We start from the raw sequence: 18,359 nt of genomic DNA on the forward strand, positions 1-18,359 counted from the left end.
ATTATACCACTCAATCTCTATTCACGACTGGTGTTTTATGTTTCTACAATGTGCAGTCTTGCAATGATTGTAACAGGTGTGAAAACTCCCCACTCTCTACACCCTCTTCGTGCTCATCATGACTACTCTGAAACATTTCAGGATTAGTGCTTCTCAACTCTCGTTCTCTTCTCAAAATGCCTTTATCGTGATCACTCACACGAGGCATGAAACAGGCTCCAGCAGTCAACTCATCTATATCCTGTAACACCAGCTGTTCCCATTCCTCTTTACTAGTACCAGGTGCAAGACTCTGTAACTCTGATTCATATCCTCTCGTGCGTCCAATCAATGCAATATTCTTTGTAGATGGGATACGCAGACTCTCACATTCAGGTATGTAGCCACAGAATTGAATCAATTTCTCTAGACAAGTTATAAACGAAGAGTAGCGACCTGATCCGAGATGATTGTGCATTTGATCAGATAGTGGGGTTGCGTAGTCTGGTGGTAGTTCGTCGTCTACTCGTGGCTTTCGGAGTGAGGTTGGAAGTAGGATATCAGATTCAGATTTGAAAGGGCCTCCGTCGAGTTTGTGGAAACAGCAAGGAATCACGATAAACCTACAACATATGGTCAAGGTGTCAACACATATGGGAACAAAAAAAGAACACCATCAGGGAATTATACAGACCTCGTATTGTAACCGGATCGTGCAGCACAAATAGGTATCCATAACGTCAACTCATCTATCGTTAAGATTAGGTTAAGTCAGCCAAAGAAAAAAAAGCAGATAGAATGTCCCGGCCAATACCTGGATGGTCACCAATCACCCAATCCACATTCTTAAATTTCAATGTTTCAGGTGTCAGAACTTCCTCTAATTACAGCAATTCGTCAGTCTCAAATCATCATCATCAAAGAAAAGGGAAATTCACCAACCTTTCAGGACAGCCTTATCTCCAAAAGCAGCCCAAGACTTTCTCGCCGTCATATCAATTCCATACCCCTCATATCCTTCTTGATTTAGTATGTATGTCATGAACCCATTCCCGCATCCAAGATCAACAAAGCTTGGCTTCCTGAGAGAATAAAAAAAAGGAATCCAGCTGTATTCAATGTGTTTGCGAAACCCAGATCACATACCGTCCAAGCGTAACGGCATCCTGCTCAAACAACAAGATCAAAAAGCACGCAATCCCCACCTCCTCCCATACATGTTTGGAGGCATCAGTCTTTTCGATCCAGTCGTCAACCCAATGCGAGTACTTTTGCTTTAATATAAAGTATCGATCCTGGTACGTGATTTTCGGTATGATTCGATCAGACTGTACACGTTTCTTGTATCCTTCCATTTGGGCTTTGGTTTGCTTGTACATTTTTTGGAGCAGGCGGTTGTAGACGTACATCTGTTTTGCAGTGGGTTTGCGTCAGTTCAGAGATGTCATCGTGTTCGTCCTAGATGACGTGTTCATATATCCATTCACATCATAAGCGTACCATAGCATCCGACTTGAAATTCTGTTCAATATCTTCTTCAAAGGGACATATTTCGATGGATAGAGTAGCAACGGCTGGGCTAAAAAAAGAACAACGAATTAATAGTGCTGTATGAACAAACAACATTCCTTTCACCCCCACGTACTCTCCGTCTTCAGGATCACGTTCCGTGTACACGTACGCAAACTTCCTGACTTTCGGCAAAAAGAATGGTATATCATCAATAAACGACTCAGCAACTTCGAATACGACGTGACATCCTAAAGAAACACAACCGTATCAGAGAGAGTCACGATACATCTCATGACACGCGTATTCCGAGAATAGTTCTACACCTCTTTCACGTCTCCCAAAATATACATCGTGATCTGTAACATCTCGTCTCTTCGAGACAAGCCTCCTGCGAACTTTTCGATACCAATTCGAGCCAATGGGGGCTCTAAATGCAGGATCGATTTCCGAGTCATATAAGATATCCGCGCGCAATATCGGTGGAACCTAGTTTATAATGTCTTGTCAGCGTACAGTGCTGTTGAAGTTTTTTGTTTTTGATGTTTGATGTAAAGCTTTACCACCACATTGGGTTCACGGACCCATAGCTCCATGATCCTAAAGAAGAACTATGTAGGGATCTGTTAGTACTCGAATTTAGACGGCATCGATCGTTCTGATTGAGCTTTTGTTTACGCTAAAAAAAACAGACTCTAAAAGCTATGGAAGTTACCTCTTCCGCAACGGGTGTATCGCATCGAATCACTGTATGCCAAATAGATCCATCGCGATTCACTCGTACAGTTCTTGGACGCTCTGCTTTGTAACCATTCGACATTTTCAAACCACTTTGCAAAACATGGACTGAAGCACTTCATTTCAACGCTCAATATGTATAAAACGAAATTCAACTACATCATTTCTTCTATAGAGGGAGCTCAAATTCAACACCTACTCCAGCACTTCTAGCCAAGTTTACGATAGATCCAAGTTTGACTGCAGTCTTGGCGGCCTCATCCAAATCATCCATAGCAAACATTCTCAATCCAGAGTCAGCAATGAGTTTCTTGGCAGCATCGACGTTTGTTCCTTGTAGTCGAACAACGAGGGGGAGACGCATGTTGAGTTGGTTGACGGCGGTTATGATACCTTGAGCAATAACATCACATCTCATGATACCACCAAAGATGTTTACGAGGATGGCAGATACCTAATATGCAGTGGACTTTTGTCAGTTCTTTTGTTGCAAATTTTCAACGCCGCTGTGAACTCACTTGAGGATCTGATTCAATAATCTTGAAGGCTTCTGTAATGACTTCAGCAGTAGCTCCTCCACCAACGTCCAAGAAGTTAGCTGGCTTTCCACCACTGAGTGATAGGATATCCAAAGTGGCCATGGCCAAACCAGCACCGTTGACTACATGAATAGCAAAAAAGTCAGAAGACTGCATTGGATGACTAGCGGCCATTCACCACCTATTACATACCCAGACAACCAATGCTACCCTCCAATCCAATGTAGTTCAAGCCAAACTTGGCAGCAGCGACTTCACGAGGATCTTCTTGGCTAGGGTCTCGAAGTTTGAAGATATCGGGTTGACGGAAATCAGCGTTATCATCGAATCCGAATTTCGCGTCCATGCACATTACTAGATTATATGATAGAATGTCAGTCACATTTCAATTTACAGGAGAGTGTATGAAAACATGTTGCGTCGTCAACATACCATCACCAGTGGAAACTTCAGCTAGAGGGTTGATTTCAATCATGGTGGCATCCTTTTCAATAAAGATCTTGTAGAGTTTCATGAATGTATCGGCAGCCTAGAAAGAATAATGCCAAAAAAATTACGTTACTTTACTGCTGGAAAGATGTTAGAACTTTAATCCAACTCGTACTTGGTCAACAGCCTTGCCCTGGAAGCCCAGCTTTCGAGCAACATCAACAGCATCAGCTAGCTGCAATCCCTTAAATATGTCGACAGGTAATCGAATAATGGCTTCTGGGTTTTCAGCAGCTACTTGTTCGATATCAACACCACCTTGCGAAGAAGCGACGAGAACTGGACCACCAGATGCACGGTCCATTAAAATCGCAAAGTAGAATTCACGACGGACGTACAATCTTTCCACTATGTACACCTAGACGTTTTGAGAAAGATGTGTCAGTTTTGCCGTTGTAGAAAAACTGTGACGTCGTGCTGTTTTGGTTGCGGTTGTCACTTTGGTGTAAGGGAGGAGAGGACACGTACTGCATTACAAACACGGCCACCGGCACCAGTTTGCTTTGTGAATAGTTTGTGACCCAACATCTTTTCAGCAAACATCTTCACTTCTGTTGGGCTATTTTTACGAGAGGTTTGATCAGTCCTTGTGGAAAAGGAGACAAGTGGATGGCATACCTGTAAACTACACGGACACCGCCCTTCAAACCATTATCAAATGTTCCCTTTCCACGTCCGCCGGCCAACACCTGAGCTTTAATGACCATATCTTCAGTTCCCAACTTTTTAGCAGCCTGGACGAGTAAAAAGTTGAGAAGCAAATCAGTTCCAGACATCAGAAAGAGCGCTGATGCACATTATATGTGCCGTTCTACTGCTCTCACTTGTTCAGCTTCAGCACCCGTTTTTGCAACATAACCTTTGGGGACTTTGACTCCATATTGTTGTAGTAAACCCATAGACAAGTATTCGTGAATAGATAGGTTTCTGCGTGGTTGGATCATGTTTACATTTGGGCGTACCTATGTGCATAGTGCAATCATTAGCTTGCCAACATAAAATTTCAATGTTCGGGAATTCACGTAGAGGCTCTTTGCCAGTGTGATTGTCAGAGACTTACTGCCAGTGGAGCAATGGCTCGCGAGCCAGATGCAAACACTCTGCCAAACATCCTTCCTTGATGGTTTTAAGTTGGAATTCTCTTGCTGGTGAGAGTTGACGAAAACTCGAAAAATTGACGGTAACACAATCATTACCCGGACGCGTAGAGGATGTACATTAGACCAGCTCTAATATTCTACAATTGATGACGTCTACTACAATGTATATAACTTATTCACTTATTCTCTAGCCTAGACCAGTAATTTTACAGCATATGACCACCCAACCGAAGCAACAAAATACAGCGTCCCATATCCCAAAACCAACACCACCAAAATCCTGAGTGCGTCTGTCAAGTATGGACGAATTGAAACGACACGCTTCGGTTCCTCTTGGGTGAAAGATCCAGTTTTGTAGAAGTTTGCCATCAGATCATCCTTCTTTTGCCACTGGCCATACATCCAATTGTTGAATTCTAAAGGTACGCTATCTCCTAGAGTTCCTTTTACTGGCAGGCATGGAATTTCAGAGACTGGGATTTTGTTTACGTGCAAGAATATACTGTGCGGAGCGTCACCAGTCAAGAAGGTCTTAAAGGCAGAGAACTACATGGCAAAAACATAATGTAAGTAGCGCGGAATCAACATTTGTTCAAGTGCAAAAGTTTTCTTTACCTCATCGAAGGCATACTTATCAATTCCGTGAGGATAGGCCATCGTCACATCCCAAATTTCAGTTACGCCATCTGGCTGACCAGCACCCATCAATCCAAGAGTATGATAGAAGCCAGAAACCCTCGGCACTAATACATATTTATAAGCGTACGACAGGTCCGCCTTTTTGGCAAACGCGTCACTCTTTTGTCGAGTGTCATTCGTCAAGACGGTCCCTTCAGGAAACAACAACAGGTGACACGGCACTTTATCATTCATAGCACGGGTCAACACCAGATCCATTCCTTTCTTGTCCTCTGCCATTTTACGTTTCATGAATAGGAATTCAAAAAACCGCATGCCCCAGCCGAATATAGGCAGACGCTGGAGATCCTCTTTTAAGACTATTTTGATATCTCCGGGTGCCAAAGAGTTCTAATAAGAGGAGGTAGTCAGCAGGTGAGAACTCTCGCTATACTATCAGCATGTGAAGAGCAACAGACTCGTCGCTATTGGCAGATCCGACACCGTTTCCATCAGTCTAGGATAACGGGTCTTTGAGACATACCGCAGCCAAGAACCAAAGATATATCCAGTCCGTGTAGCACTGATGATTACTTATAATGACCTGTTTACGAGCACTCCCTTTGAAATTGTATCGTTCAAACAGTCCATTCGTATCTCCTTGAACAATGAGTTTGCTTGGATCCAGAATCCACGTTACAAGCACCAAACACGATATAAATGTAGCTTCGAAATGCACATTTGCTAGCCTGAATGATGGTAGAAAAGAAAATGTCAAAGCGACGTTGAGATGTTCAAAACATGTGAAAGTGAGCATACCTGAAGAGATGACGGTTGCCAATAAGAAGGAGTGCTAGCGTCACTTGGAGAACATTGATTGCTATTCCAGTTCCGAGCAGGATGATACCGAAAACTAGAACTGAAACACCGCAAGAAACAAAGTGAGTTGAAATGTCCAAACGGGTTTTTGATCAAATGCTACCTGAGAAAACCACACGAAAGCTACCGCTAATCTTCTTCTGAGCTTTCAGTGCTTGAGTGAGCACATGAGCTACCTGCCCATTCGTTTCTCTGTTCATCGTTCAATCGAAACGCCTGTTTGTTGCCTAGTTTTTGAGGTTTTGGAAAGTTGGAGGCAGGGATGATTGAATTAGATACAAAGCCTTTCAATCGAGAAGCTGGATTTTAAAAAGACGAGCGCAAGCGTGCGCATTGCGGTAGCTTGCTAGCTTGCGTTGGTCGCGTTCAACACCCATCAGTTTTATTCGGTCAACCAGCAGGGTATCGTGATAATTTATATAACTCCATTGCAACTACTTTGAGGTCTTTGCATCATCCGTCCCCCTCTTGAACAGATTCCCAACGATTTTCAGACTTCTGGTCATTCTCTTCCGTGGCGGTATTATATTGAGAGCAACCTCCACATCACCAGCTTTCACAACTGTATGCGTTTCTATAGATCCATCGTCTCCTGTGGTTGTAACTGTGGTGGTGGCGGCTGTTTCTGTAGGTTTCCTACTATTTTGTTCTTTGCTCGCGACTGTAGATGTTTTGGCAGGTTCTGAAGATGTCAATGATGATGTACTTTCAGGTAGTGTAGATTGCGTAATTGTTGATGGTAGGTCTTCTTGTGATGGTGAGTCAATGGACGATGGTGAGTCTGGTAGTTCATCAATAGACGATAGGTTTAATGTTGGAAGAGCTTCGTTGCTTTTTCCAATAGTAAAAGTACGTTGGGATACTGTATGAGTCCTAGTATCAAAAACAAATTCTAGATTACTAATTGGACTGTCTTGTGCGAAGAGGTTTTCATACCCTGCCAGACGCTTTCTTGCAGCGAATTTCTTGTTTCTGTCAGTTCCTGACTTGATCTTATCTCCTGCTACATTGTCTATCGTTCTATTACTTCCTGACAGCATATCGGCTATTGATCTCGTTGCTTTTGATGCCTGTCAGGATGAAACTAGGTCAGTGCGTTTTCGGTATGTTTTTAAAGTATCGAAGAATTCGTTCGAAGATCTATCTGTTTACATTCATCGACTGATTTCGCGAAGAGATGAGCCTTTAGAATGATTTATGATATAAAGATTTAGCACGAGACCGACCTCTCATCCTGTGTGCTTAGAATAGCTTTTCATTGATTGCTGAAACTGTGACAACCGCTTTTTTGACAGATCCAGAAGACCTAAGTTTGAAGACGGGTATCTGAACACATTCCATACGCGTAATGAGTTAATTCTGTTCCAACAACAATTGCAATAGCCGTGTTTTCAAGCAACTCGATTTTCTTGAACTTTTTTTTTAAAACGTCCAAAACACAATTACAAGATGGCCAGCGAAGAGTTGATACCAGAGGAAGTTCCATTACCTCGTCGACCACGTGGGGGCCGTAATCGTATAAAGCCAGAAGTCAAAGAGGTCGAACAGGAAGCTCCAGCCTACAGACCAAAACCCAAAATCGTCAGCAAACCAGCTGCTGTAATAGAAGAAAAACATGTACCGGTCGCAGAGCAGGAACGACCTGCTAATGATCCCATACCAGCAACGGAAACATCCACGTCAATGCCGTTACAGTATAGTCTTGGCAAAAGGAAACGTCAATCAACGATAGATCAAACCAAACAAGTGCACTATGTCCATCCCTTTTTCGCTCAACCTATAAGCATATCCTCTGATCTGTCTGCCAATAATGAAAACAGTCTAGACAGTTTGGCAAGTGATGTGCAAACTCGTCTAAAGGAAATGGGATACTTGCACTTGTTTCCAGTACAGTCTGCTGTCATACCTATATTGTCGTCTAGCTCGTTTCCAACTTCGGCTTCCAGACAACGGGATGTACTGGTATCAGCTCCTACTGGATCGGGAAAGACCTTGTCGTATGTGATTCCCATAGTACAGGCACTAAAGGCACGTAGTTTGGTACGAATACGGGCGCTAGTTGTATTGCCAACTAGAGATTTAGCTGCACAAGTACGACAAGTATTTGTTGCGTTTGCTAAAGGCACGGATCTGAAGATTGGATTTGCTGCTGGTGGTGTATCGCTTACCACTGAGCAAGGGCAGTTGGTCCAACATGATGACCTGGATCTAGAAGAAGGAGGCAGCTCTAGGGTCGATATATTAATAGCTACACCAGGGCGCCTAGTAGATCACTTGCGTTTGACGTCTGGTTTTACTTTAAGACATTTACGATATCTAGTCATTGATGAAGCAGACAAACTACTTGGTACAGGATATCAAGGATGGGTAGCTGCTGTACTCAAGTCTGCACAGCCCGATACAGATGTAGAACAGTCTGGAAATGTAGTCAACAGTTGGACTGGATTGGCTGGATGGCCTGAAGACGAAATAGGACTACCATTACATAAAACTCGAGTGGTTAGACATACCGTATTACCCAATAATGCCCCTTTGCCACATCATGCTGTACCATTACAGAAATTGCTCTTCTCAGCTACCTTAACTCAAAATCCAGCAAAGTTGGCAAGTCTTAAACTTCATTATCCAATCTATATTTCAGTGCAACCAAAACCAAAATCCAATAGTGCCACAAGTGGTAGGAATATAGTAGCAGGTGACGATATGGATACGGCAACAGACCATGAACCGGTACAGCCTGTAACAGAGGAAACTAAGCGATATACTGTACCATCAACCCTCACAGAACATCTAATGGTCGTACCGGATGAATTCACTAAACCTCTAGCCCTCATCCACCTGCTATATACTCTCCGCCTACCAGCTGCTCTAGTATTCTGCAAATCTATAGATGCCACACATAGGCTCGCCACCCTCCTAAATATCTTCGCCAAACAACGACAAACCTCATCACCATCATCACCACCAATCCACGCAACGATGCTGACATCAGATCTCGCCCGTCGCGATCGTAAAAAAATCTTAGACAAATTCACAGCAGAAGCCATCCAAGTCCTTGTATGCTCAGACCTCCTCACCCGAGGCACAGATCTCGGTCCAGCAATCAAGACCGTAATATCATACGACATTCCAGCAAACACAAAAACGTATGTGCATCGTGTTGGACGTACCGCTAGAGCTGGTGCTGACGGTGTCGCCTATGTCTTGTCAGCCCCGAAAGAAGCTCATCATGTTAAAGCTATACTGGCGGAAGTTGGACGAGACAGTAAATTTAGACGAGATAAATGGGATGCCGAGTTTGGGAATGTGCTGATGGATGATTATAAAGCTGCGCTTGTTGGGTTGGGTAAAGCGGTTAAGGGTGCTGTTGAAGAGGATGTGGTTGCTAAAGCCAAGACTGAGGTTATGGAAGCTGATGGTAGTGCTGAAGCGCATGATAACGGAGATGATGATGCTGAAGATGAAGAACAGCGTGTTGCTGCTGAAGAACAGGATGATGTGGATGATGAAGAGGGCAAAGCTGATGCTATGGAATACGAGATGGAAACACCAGAATCCAAAGCACCATCATCAGCTAAAGAAGTAGATAAAATCACGTCAAGCTTGTGGTCCAAAGTTGGAGTGCAAGTTGAAGCTTTATTATCGCACATTCAATAATAATAGAAATCACGTTTACGTGACTTGTAGAATACAGTTTTGCATATTTCGACGCTTCGGTTTCTCTGTTTTCTTGATTCATTGAAACAGCTGCTGCCGATCACCATGCTCATCACCTATTGTCTGTCCAAACGTTCTACAGCTAACACACAGGTAGATCGCGATGAGCAAGGAAGAACCTCCAACGGACAAGAGCTGCAAGGAAACAAAACCTCGACTCGACCTCCCACTCATAATCCCCCTCGTCTCATACTCCGCAATTCACATTCTTGTATCCAAGTTCCTCCCACCTCTGATTCCCTCTGCCATTTGGAAGCGCTTATCACCATCAGACAAGATATACATTCCGGAAAAACTTCCTTCCACCATCAATGCTGTTGCTGTAGGCGTTGGCAGCGCCATTGTGCTATTGAATGGAACATTTGAGTCCAGTGTTTTCAAGCCGTATACGAGGTTTCTGGATTTGGTGCTTGCGAATCATGTTGCTTTTAGCATGTAAGTGCTATTTATATGCTATGGACGCCGATCGTCAAAGTGGGTGTTGTTCTGGCAACGAAGAACTCACACCATGTTTTCTAGATACGATGTCGTCGTAATGGCGCTTCAAGGCCACGAACATCCTTCCGTGTGGGCTCATCACGTACTAGGAATCTTTGGCGCAAGTGTCATGAGAGTATACAAGCAGGGTGCATTTTTTCCAACTGCATTTGGTAAAACTCCCTCTCAACTGTGCTAGCGCCTCTCCACCAAATTTCTCACCTTCCATTTTATGATACAGCACCAGCAGAGCTTACCGTGCTAGCCTCAAACGCCCTATGGACAATGCAAAAGCTCGGATTGGAGCAAACTTATGAATACGGATGGTTGTTGATTATTAGATGTGTGTTATTTGTTGCTGTGAGGGGACTGGCGCTGCCGGGTGTTGTGTGGTATTGTTTGAGCAGGCCTGTGCCAGATAAGAAGACGCCTACGTTGTCTGAGAGGTTAGACTACTTTTGGGATGAGTATAGGAAGATGAATGTGTTGTTGAAGACTGGGATTGCGCTTAATGTGAGTTGATGAGTTTATAAAGTCGTTTTCCCGTGTTTGAGATCATTTTAGAACGTCAACCTGCAAGCTGGTTTGTGTCTTTGTGAGTGTAGCAATTTCTAAGTTGACTTCGGTCACATTTTTGGTTTGCCAGGTCTCGGTTTTTGGTATGCTCAATATCTGGTGGACTATCTTGACCTTTCGTGCCTTACGGAGATGGAATACTTCAGCCAAGGTCGGGCGAGGAAAGATTCATCATATCATATAAATAGAAAGCCGCATTGCTTGCAATTAGAATAAATAAATAGAAGCTCATCGCAACTCATTACACAGACAGCTTCAACGAGTCTTTTGTTCGGTTGAGAAGCATAAGTCAGACCAAAACGTATTATTTGGCAATAACACTTTCATTGTTTATCTTGCTAGCTATACAAAGGTAAAACACTATCCCGCTTCAATCATTCCATCCACCCATGCATTTTTTCAATAATTTTTTCTATATAATACTCGAGGAAAGCCCTTTAACTGTAGAGGTCGTCATCAGCGTTGGCATTTTCTTGGAAGCCATTTTGTGTACCAGCAGCAGCTAATGAAAATAAGGAACAATTGTGTGACTTTGCCTGTGGTGCGATTCTCCAAACCATCATTCATCTTTTTTCTGCATCTCAACAACGACGCTTACCTCCATTGGCAGCTCCACCCTCAGGGAATTTGAAGGCACCTCGTACACCCAAAGTTTGTTGCAAATTTTGTGCAAACATTTCATATTTGCGCAAATCATTGTCACTGACTGACCGACGTGCAAACTTCATAGCTTCTTCAAAGTGGGCACGAGTGATTTCTGGGACTTCGTCTTCTTCAGTATCCATGACTTCTTCACCACGAGCAGCTGCTTCCTTCTGGCCCCTCTCGCGTTTGATATCATTTTCAATGGATTCACGAATGGCCAATTTACAAGCTCGCTGACAGATTTCAGCCAAGTCAGCACCAGAGAATCCGTTGGTCTTTGAAGCCATGAAGTTCAAGTCGACATCCTTGGCGATTGGAGACTTTCGTAAGGTAGCTTGAAGAATTTGGGTACGAGCTGCTTGGTCTATGAGAATGGAGTGGGGAATGTAAGTACTCGCAATTGCACTCCAGCGCAGATCCAACTATTTTGGCCAGCAACGTGAACTTACCCGGGAGCGGAATATAAATCAACTGATCAAGACGACCAGGACGTAATAGAGCAGGATCAATTTGATCCGGACGATTGGTAGCTCCGATGACAAAGACGTTCTTCTTGGCATTCATACCATCCATTTCAGTAAGTATTTGATTGAGTACACGATCACCAGCTCCACCAGCATCACCAGATGAGCCCCCACGAGCTTTTGCGATAGAGTCAAGTTCATCAAAGAACATGACACATGGTGCAGCAGCTCGTGCCTTGTCGAATACATCACGGACATTGGCTTCGGATTCACCAAACCACATGGTCAAGAGTTCAGGACCCTAAAAGTCGAATTCAAGTTCAGTTAGACAATGAAGCATATCAAGCGAAACAAAAAACTGAGGAAAATAAAGGTGGGGATTTCTACCTTGATGGAGATGAAGTTTGCTTGACATTCATTGGCAATAGCTTTAGCCAGTAGAGTTTTACCAGTACCAGGGGGACCGTAGAACAAGACACCTTTGGATGGTGACATACCGTACTTCAAGAACTTTTCTGGATGTTCTACTGGATATTGCACAGTTTCTTGCAATTCCTGCTTGACCTTTTCCAAGCCTCCAATATCTTCCCAGTGTACATTTGGTACTTCGACAATGGTTTCTCTGAGGGCAGATGGGTTTGATGTACCCAAAGCATACTAGAGAATGGTACTGAGTGTAAGCATCCTGGACCAAAAACTGGCGCTTGGGGGAGAATGGCACTTGACACCATGCTAGTACTCACTCGGAAGTTCTCCATGGTGACAGCCAAAGCATCTAGTACTTCAGCCTCAATAGTTTCTTCATCCAAATCAATCAAATCCATCTTTTCACGGATTTGTTGCATAGCAGCTTCTGAGCAGAGAGCGGCCATATCAGAACCTACATAACCATGAGTCTCTGAAGCAATTTGCTCCAAGTCGACGTCATCGGAGAGCTTCATATTCTTTGTATGGATCCGAAGAATTTCAAGACGGCCAGTGGGATCTGGTATACCGATATCTACTTCACGATCGAATCGACCAAATCGACGGAGGGCAGGGTCGATAGAGTTGGGACGATTGGTTGCTGCCATAACGACCACTGACGATCGAGCCTTTAAGCCGTCCATCAGCGTCAACAATTGTGAGACGACACGACGTTCGACCTCACCATTCGTCTAAGAATGATGCGAACAACAGTAAAAATCGAATATTCACAAGAGGCAAAATCATTTGGGAAGCCACTAATGCTTGGAGACATTCAAACGCACCTTCTCACGCTTTGGAGCAATAGAATCCAGTTCATCGATGAAGATAATAGATGGAGAATTCTTTTCAGCTTCTTCAAATGCCTTTCGTAAATTACTTTCAGATTCACCAGCCATTTTCGACATGATTTCTGGTCCGTTGATCAAGAAGAAGAAGGCACCAGTTTCGTTGGCGACTGCACGAGCGATTAAAGTTTTACCAGTACCAGGAGGACCATACATGAGTACACCACGAGGCGGTTTGATACCAATAGATTTGAAGAGTTGAGGGTGACGGAGAGGGAGTTCAACCATTTCACGGATTTGAGCCAACTGTTTACGACATCCACCAATATCATCATAACCGACATCAGCGAGATTGGCTTCTTCTTCATCTCGTTTGATTGGATCGCCTTCACAGTGGATTACGGTATCTTGAGCAACCTATTATGAGAAATGGGTCTGATTAGGTGACGATTCAAACAAAAGTGACAATTCAAACCAAAAAAAACTCTATGAGCTGAACATGTAACTCACAATACAGTAGGGAGCTGGATCAGATTCTACTACTTTAAATTCCACAGCCCTCATAGCACCACGTACTACAAATGTATCACCCTTCCTAACTGGACGATATGCTTCCAAAAAGTACGGTTTGAGGAAGATGTCAAAGAGATTGCCATCCAAGCCTTCGATCGTATCATCGATTGGAAGTACGTGGATGCGTTTGCCGTATTTGATGTCTGGACAAGCATGGACTGAGATGACATCTCCCAAACGGACTCGTAGATTGTTTCGCACGACCTTGTTGATGCGAATCTTGGCAGGTTCGACTTCATCGTCGGCCAAGACAATGAGGACTGTATCACGACGCTTCTTGCCCTTTACCAAGACAGTGTCGCTATTTGATTGTGTAGAGATGAGCTGTAAGATTCGATTTGTTGCACTGCAAGACTTCATATTGATAGGACGATGAGTACTTACCCTCTGAATAGTTGCAGTGCCTCCATAGTAGTAGTATGAAGAGCGCAAACGGAGTTATCATCGTTTGCAGCATCATCAACGACCAACTTGTTTGGAGATGCCTTCTTTTTCAGGATGGCCAATGAGGTGTCATTTGGGTTGGATGTCGAGAGATCCGATGGGTTGACTTCACTAGAAATACGTGAAGAAGAATTATTAATATACGTGTTGTAATATGCAAAAAGGGTCGATTATGGGTGGTGTGAAAGGTTTGGTCAGCTGCGCTCTTTTGTAATTTCTTTGGCCGCGTTCCTTAATGGATATGTGAGCATCGTTGGCATCCATCATCTTGACAGATACAAATGCATCATCTAATATAATCTCGCCATTCCTTGGTGTAGGTGAAACGGCAATGCTTCCATCAAGTTCTTCAAGTGGAAAGTGATGTGATGTTGAATCACTACTTTGCATTGACCAACAGCATGAGACATGCAGAGCACTTCCACTGATAAATCCAGCTTGAATAGAACCATCGTTCGACCTCTCCTCTGTATACTTTAGTCCACCATTCTCATCGACTCACTCCAAGCGGCTTTCGTCGAGTCGAATTGCAATAATAAGAGGTAGAGGTACTTACGGGAGCTTGCCCTTTCCTGGATTCGACATGATATCAGCAGTGTATAATATATAGGATACTTGGAACTATTTCGACTTGTTTGCTCTGTTTGTTTTCACTGACTTGGAACCAAGTTTGAATCGAAAGATGACGCGTCGAACTTTCAGATTCAAACAATTACAAAGAGGAAAGGGAGCGATGCTGATGAATCCTGACGGAATGTACCAGAATAGTACGAATCTACTTGTATGCTATCAAGTTGAAGAATTCGCGAGGGGTTGCGCATTTAAACTAGACACATTCGTCGGCCAGAATTTGAACGGCAAACTCGGGTATGATTACGATTTATAATTGCTAGAATCTATTTCAGAAAGCGACAAAATATTTGATTTCCTGGAACAGGACGAGAGTGGTGGTATATATAAGTATAGTTTTGAAACACAGAGCATTGCCAAAAATCGGTCAGATCACCAACAGCCATTTCACGATCAATCGTCCAGACTGATCACCTGGACTGGTACTTCATCGAGATCCTTCTGGTTTGTATATCTGTCGCGGTACCTGGGAGCCAACACGTCAATCGACCACTTGAAGCCGCCGCTGTTTGATAGTAGCCTATAACACCAGGTGAAAAATAGTGAGCGATAAGCTTTTAGCAAGCATATAAACACACTGGCAGTGCTACTTACTTGATATATCTCTCGTTGTCGGTCAGGTCGACTTGAGTAAAGTTCGTAGGTTCAAATGATGGTTTCGTTGGTGCCGATTGCGAGTATTGAGAAGATGAAGAGGATGTAGATCCTTGTGACGAGTTTGACGAGTTGGAAGTCGTCCTTTGCGTCGTTGGAATAGTTATGGCCACCGACCGTTGCATTCCTATATTCATGTTTTTGACTTGGGTTTTCTATGACTTATGCGGCAACGTTAGCTGTCCGGCGAGCTACCAGTGCTCTTAAAATACAGATAATAGCACGTACTGTACTTCTTCTTTGATATACTTCACCTCCAAAACCAGAATAAATAGAAACTTTGTTTGCTGACTTCACACACGTGATTGTCTCCCCATGGACGTTCGAGTCAGAATGATCGCGTACAGAGCAGCAAGCCTCGGATTTATGTCGAACGATATGGCCTGTGGCATCTGATTTGGTACCGTTGTCCTCTGATTCATTCGCCAAAAAACACACACACACATATTTCTTGCTCAAGATTCAAGACATGGTCGTAGCCGTTCAAACCTCGCTACCATCTTTGGAACCTATTTCAATTGTTCCAGAAAAATGCTGGAACGTGTCTCTAGCTTTTGGAAGTCGAGCTGTACCGAAATTAATCGACGAACTGAACAGCGGTGCTGGAACTGACGCTGAAAAGCTCCTTACTCGTCAAAGAGCCTTGATTGCATTAGCAGACTTATTTCATGCCCCAGATCACACGTCGCGTGCCATCCAAATAGGTAATTGTCGCGTCGAATAACACGACATCAACTCTGAGTTTTTTTGATTGACGCGTTTGTGGTTTCTGATAGGAATTGTACCAAAGCTGTTACTACTGTTGCCCTCCAAAGACATCACTACACGACAAAAAACTGTTGAAATCTTTGTGATTCTTGCAGGTGCGTCGTTTTTCAGCCGCTGCTTCTGTGGTGAGGTCAACTAAAAAATGAAATGATAGGTTTGGCTGTCGGACGAAACGTCTTAGTGGAGACTGAAGCATTGAAACCCATCTCACAATTGGTTGGTTATCTTCGCCCATTCTTGGACAATTTTCAAACATACATGGCCAACACTTTGTCACTCTAGTTCAACGACGAAGACCTCCTAGTGCGTCATCACGCTCACACCGTCTTTGCTCGTGCGACAGTTGATTCCCAAGCCGTAGAAAGCATCCTCAACCACCGCCTAGTACCTTTGATTGTAGCCAAGATTGTTTCAGAAAAGTTGGAATGTCAGGTTCTGGGTCTACAGACTCTTGCTCAAATTTTACGACTTGGTCAAAAGCCAAGAATACCTAATCACGCTCTCGATTGTGACGCTTTGGGATCCTTAACTGGTCTGTTGACTCGTGAGCAAATTGCTGATATCAAGATTGGTGCTGCTCGTTGTGTAATGAACTTGTGGTATGTCAATTAGACATCAATTCGTAATTACATAGTATTCATTGTTCCTGCAGTTTCTACTCTGAAGGCAAAGCTCTGGCATGTGAAGGACGAACCGTGCCCGCCCTTATTGAATTACTGGGTGATAACAAGTCAGAAGTTAGAGCTGCTGCTGCTGGTGCTCTCATGAGGTGTGTACTCATTCGTTAGCGCATCTGGATCAATTTGTAGCTTTTTTGCGGTAAGGACTCAACAGAACTTACATCAAATAGCATCACCATTTCTGTTGAAGCCAAAAAGTTTGTTGTATCAGAGGGAGCCGTTCCCATCCTTTCAGGGCTCCTTTCCGATAAGAGTGAATATGTGTTGTTGAACGTCATCAAGGTTAGACATACACGTAATAAATCCTTTCTTTTTCCCTGCTCAACATACTTTCAACTTTCAGACAATCACGAACTGTGCTGAAGACTATCGTGGACGATTCCAGCTTGCAAGCTGCATTCCAACTGTGAGTTTGGGATTGTGCAGTTCCATGTAAACACACGATTTGCACGATTCCTCTGACACTCCTCTTTTTGGCAACAAAGTTGGAAGAATTGAGAAAACAATACGCCGACAGTCCTCAAATTTCAGACGCTGCCAAGAAAGCGATTCAAGTCATTTCATGGAGGCCCTAAGTGTACATTTATCAAGTTAAATGCTGCTAGTTGGTGTGAAATACAAGAATCCCAGTTGAAAAAGACCAATCCAACTTCACTGCTACTAGTTTGTTTGTCAGCTTCTTTTATTGATTATATGTGCAAGTTTCCGAAATGTATTCTAAAGGTCATATACCAAGACTCTCAACCCCAAGACATTACAAGCCCAAACTCTTCACGAGGTCGTTCAAGTACCCATCACAAGATTGCTCATGTTGGAAGGCTCCTTCTGGTGAGAGTACCTTGAGGTACCAAGTACTTTCGTGTAATACCATGACGTGACGTCCATGTTATAAAACCCGTTACTCTTCAACATCAAGTTCGGTCGCATATGGAAAGGTGTTTGGTGGTGAGTTTGGGCGGTCGTGGAGAGATGTATTGAAGAAGTACAATGATGGCAAGACACCGCGAAGGACTTCTCTCGTTAGCAAGAGTGATAGCAAAAAAGGAGGACGTGCGGATGGCACATACCGGTCAATGACAAACATTTCTCCATCTGTTGCGTTTGTGGTATTCAAGACCTTGGCATCATTACATACTTATAACTACTTATCAAGTGTTTGCAGACCCTAGCTCAAATCGCACGACTTGGTTAAAAGCCAAGAATACCAATCACGTTTTCGAATGTGACGCTTTGGGTTCTCTAACTGGTCTCTTGACTCGTGATCTGATTCCTGATATCAAGATTAGTACTGCTCGTTGTTTTATGAACTTTTGGTGTGTCAATTAGGCACCAATTCATCATCTGATCGAATTTATACCTATTTTTCCATACAGTTTCTACTCTGAAGGCAAAGCTTTGGCTTATAAAGGACGAAAGTCTCAGCTCTCATTGATTTACAGGGTGATGACAAGTCAAAAGTTAGAACCGCAGCTGCTGGTGCTCTCATAAGGTTTGTGATTCCGCGCATTTACGCCCACCGCTCCTTTTTTGCATCGCTGACTTAATACTACTCTCGTCATATAGCATTTCTATTTCGTTTGAAACCAAAAGGTTCGTTGTATGAGAGGCAGCCGTTCCCATCTTTTCA

At 43.5% G+C, this 18,359-nt stretch overlaps 6 protein-coding genes across 6 annotated transcripts; 2 read left to right on the top strand and 4 right to left on the bottom strand.

The window, feature by feature from the left end:
• Nucleotides 1-43: 43 nt before the first annotated feature.
• SmJEL517_g01276 (succinate---CoA ligase (ADP-forming)) lies at nucleotides 44-4,365 on the bottom strand (the record flags this gene model as incomplete). The annotated part of the gene is made up of 18 exons (XM_031167204.1): nucleotides 44-602; nucleotides 674-728; nucleotides 794-859; nucleotides 922-1,061; nucleotides 1,126-1,388; nucleotides 1,480-1,558; nucleotides 1,625-1,739; nucleotides 1,815-1,977; nucleotides 2,052-2,099; nucleotides 2,426-2,680; nucleotides 2,745-2,887; nucleotides 2,958-3,119; nucleotides 3,198-3,294; nucleotides 3,370-3,612; nucleotides 3,723-3,813; nucleotides 3,873-3,988; nucleotides 4,079-4,216; nucleotides 4,315-4,365. 18 exons carry the CDS (start codon nucleotides 4,363-4,365, stop codon nucleotides 44-46), a joined length of 2,784 nt encoding a protein of 927 aa, XP_031026787.1.
• Nucleotides 4,366-4,546: 181 nt separating this feature from the next.
• SmJEL517_g01277 (1-acylglycerol-3-phosphate O-acyltransferase) lies at nucleotides 4,547-6,051 on the bottom strand (the record flags this gene model as incomplete). Its single annotated transcript, XM_031167205.1, has 6 exons — nucleotides 4,547-4,900; nucleotides 4,970-5,383; nucleotides 5,427-5,489; nucleotides 5,577-5,721; nucleotides 5,792-5,885; nucleotides 5,979-6,051. The coding sequence occupies 6 exons, from the start codon at nucleotides 6,049-6,051 to the stop codon at nucleotides 4,547-4,549; spliced, it is 1,143 nt and encodes a 380-aa protein (XP_031026786.1).
• A 1,249-nt stretch (nucleotides 6,052-7,300) lies between these two features.
• SmJEL517_g01278 (uncharacterized protein) lies at nucleotides 7,301-9,508 on the top strand (the record flags this gene model as incomplete). The annotated part of the gene is made up of 1 exon (XM_031167206.1): nucleotides 7,301-9,508. One exon carries the CDS (start codon nucleotides 7,301-7,303, stop codon nucleotides 9,506-9,508), a length of 2,208 nt encoding a protein of 735 aa, XP_031026791.1.
• Nucleotides 9,509-11,058: 1,550 nt separating this feature from the next.
• Nucleotides 11,059-14,585, bottom strand: SmJEL517_g01279 (uncharacterized protein; the record flags this gene model as incomplete). The annotated part of the gene is made up of 9 exons (XM_031167207.1): nucleotides 11,059-11,123; nucleotides 11,220-11,630; nucleotides 11,716-12,031; nucleotides 12,118-12,387; nucleotides 12,474-12,887; nucleotides 12,981-13,400; nucleotides 13,494-13,857; nucleotides 13,941-14,111; nucleotides 14,557-14,585. The coding sequence occupies 9 exons, from the start codon at nucleotides 14,583-14,585 to the stop codon at nucleotides 11,059-11,061; spliced, it is 2,460 nt and encodes an 819-aa protein (XP_031026790.1).
• A 438-nt stretch (nucleotides 14,586-15,023) lies between these two features.
• SmJEL517_g01280 (uncharacterized protein) lies at nucleotides 15,024-15,421 on the bottom strand (the record flags this gene model as incomplete). The annotated part of the gene is made up of 2 exons (XM_031167208.1): nucleotides 15,024-15,150; nucleotides 15,225-15,421. The coding sequence occupies 2 exons, from the start codon at nucleotides 15,419-15,421 to the stop codon at nucleotides 15,024-15,026; spliced, it is 324 nt and encodes a 107-aa protein (XP_031026955.1).
• A 332-nt stretch (nucleotides 15,422-15,753) lies between these two features.
• Nucleotides 15,754-17,307, top strand: SmJEL517_g01281 (uncharacterized protein; the record flags this gene model as incomplete). Its single annotated transcript, XM_031167209.1, has 8 exons — nucleotides 15,754-15,988; nucleotides 16,061-16,147; nucleotides 16,207-16,268; nucleotides 16,335-16,651; nucleotides 16,705-16,821; nucleotides 16,903-17,014; nucleotides 17,076-17,138; nucleotides 17,218-17,307. The coding sequence occupies 8 exons, from the start codon at nucleotides 15,754-15,756 to the stop codon at nucleotides 17,305-17,307; spliced, it is 1,083 nt and encodes a 360-aa protein (XP_031026956.1).
• Between the last annotated feature and the right edge of the window lie 1,052 nt (nucleotides 17,308-18,359).

The sequence above is a fragment of the Synchytrium microbalum genome (genome assembly GCF_006535985.1).
Source record: "Synchytrium microbalum strain JEL517 chromosome Unknown SmJEL517_scf0004, whole genome shotgun sequence".
In the NCBI taxonomy this organism is placed as follows: domain Eukaryota; kingdom Fungi; phylum Chytridiomycota; class Chytridiomycetes; order Synchytriales; family Synchytriaceae; genus Synchytrium; species Synchytrium microbalum.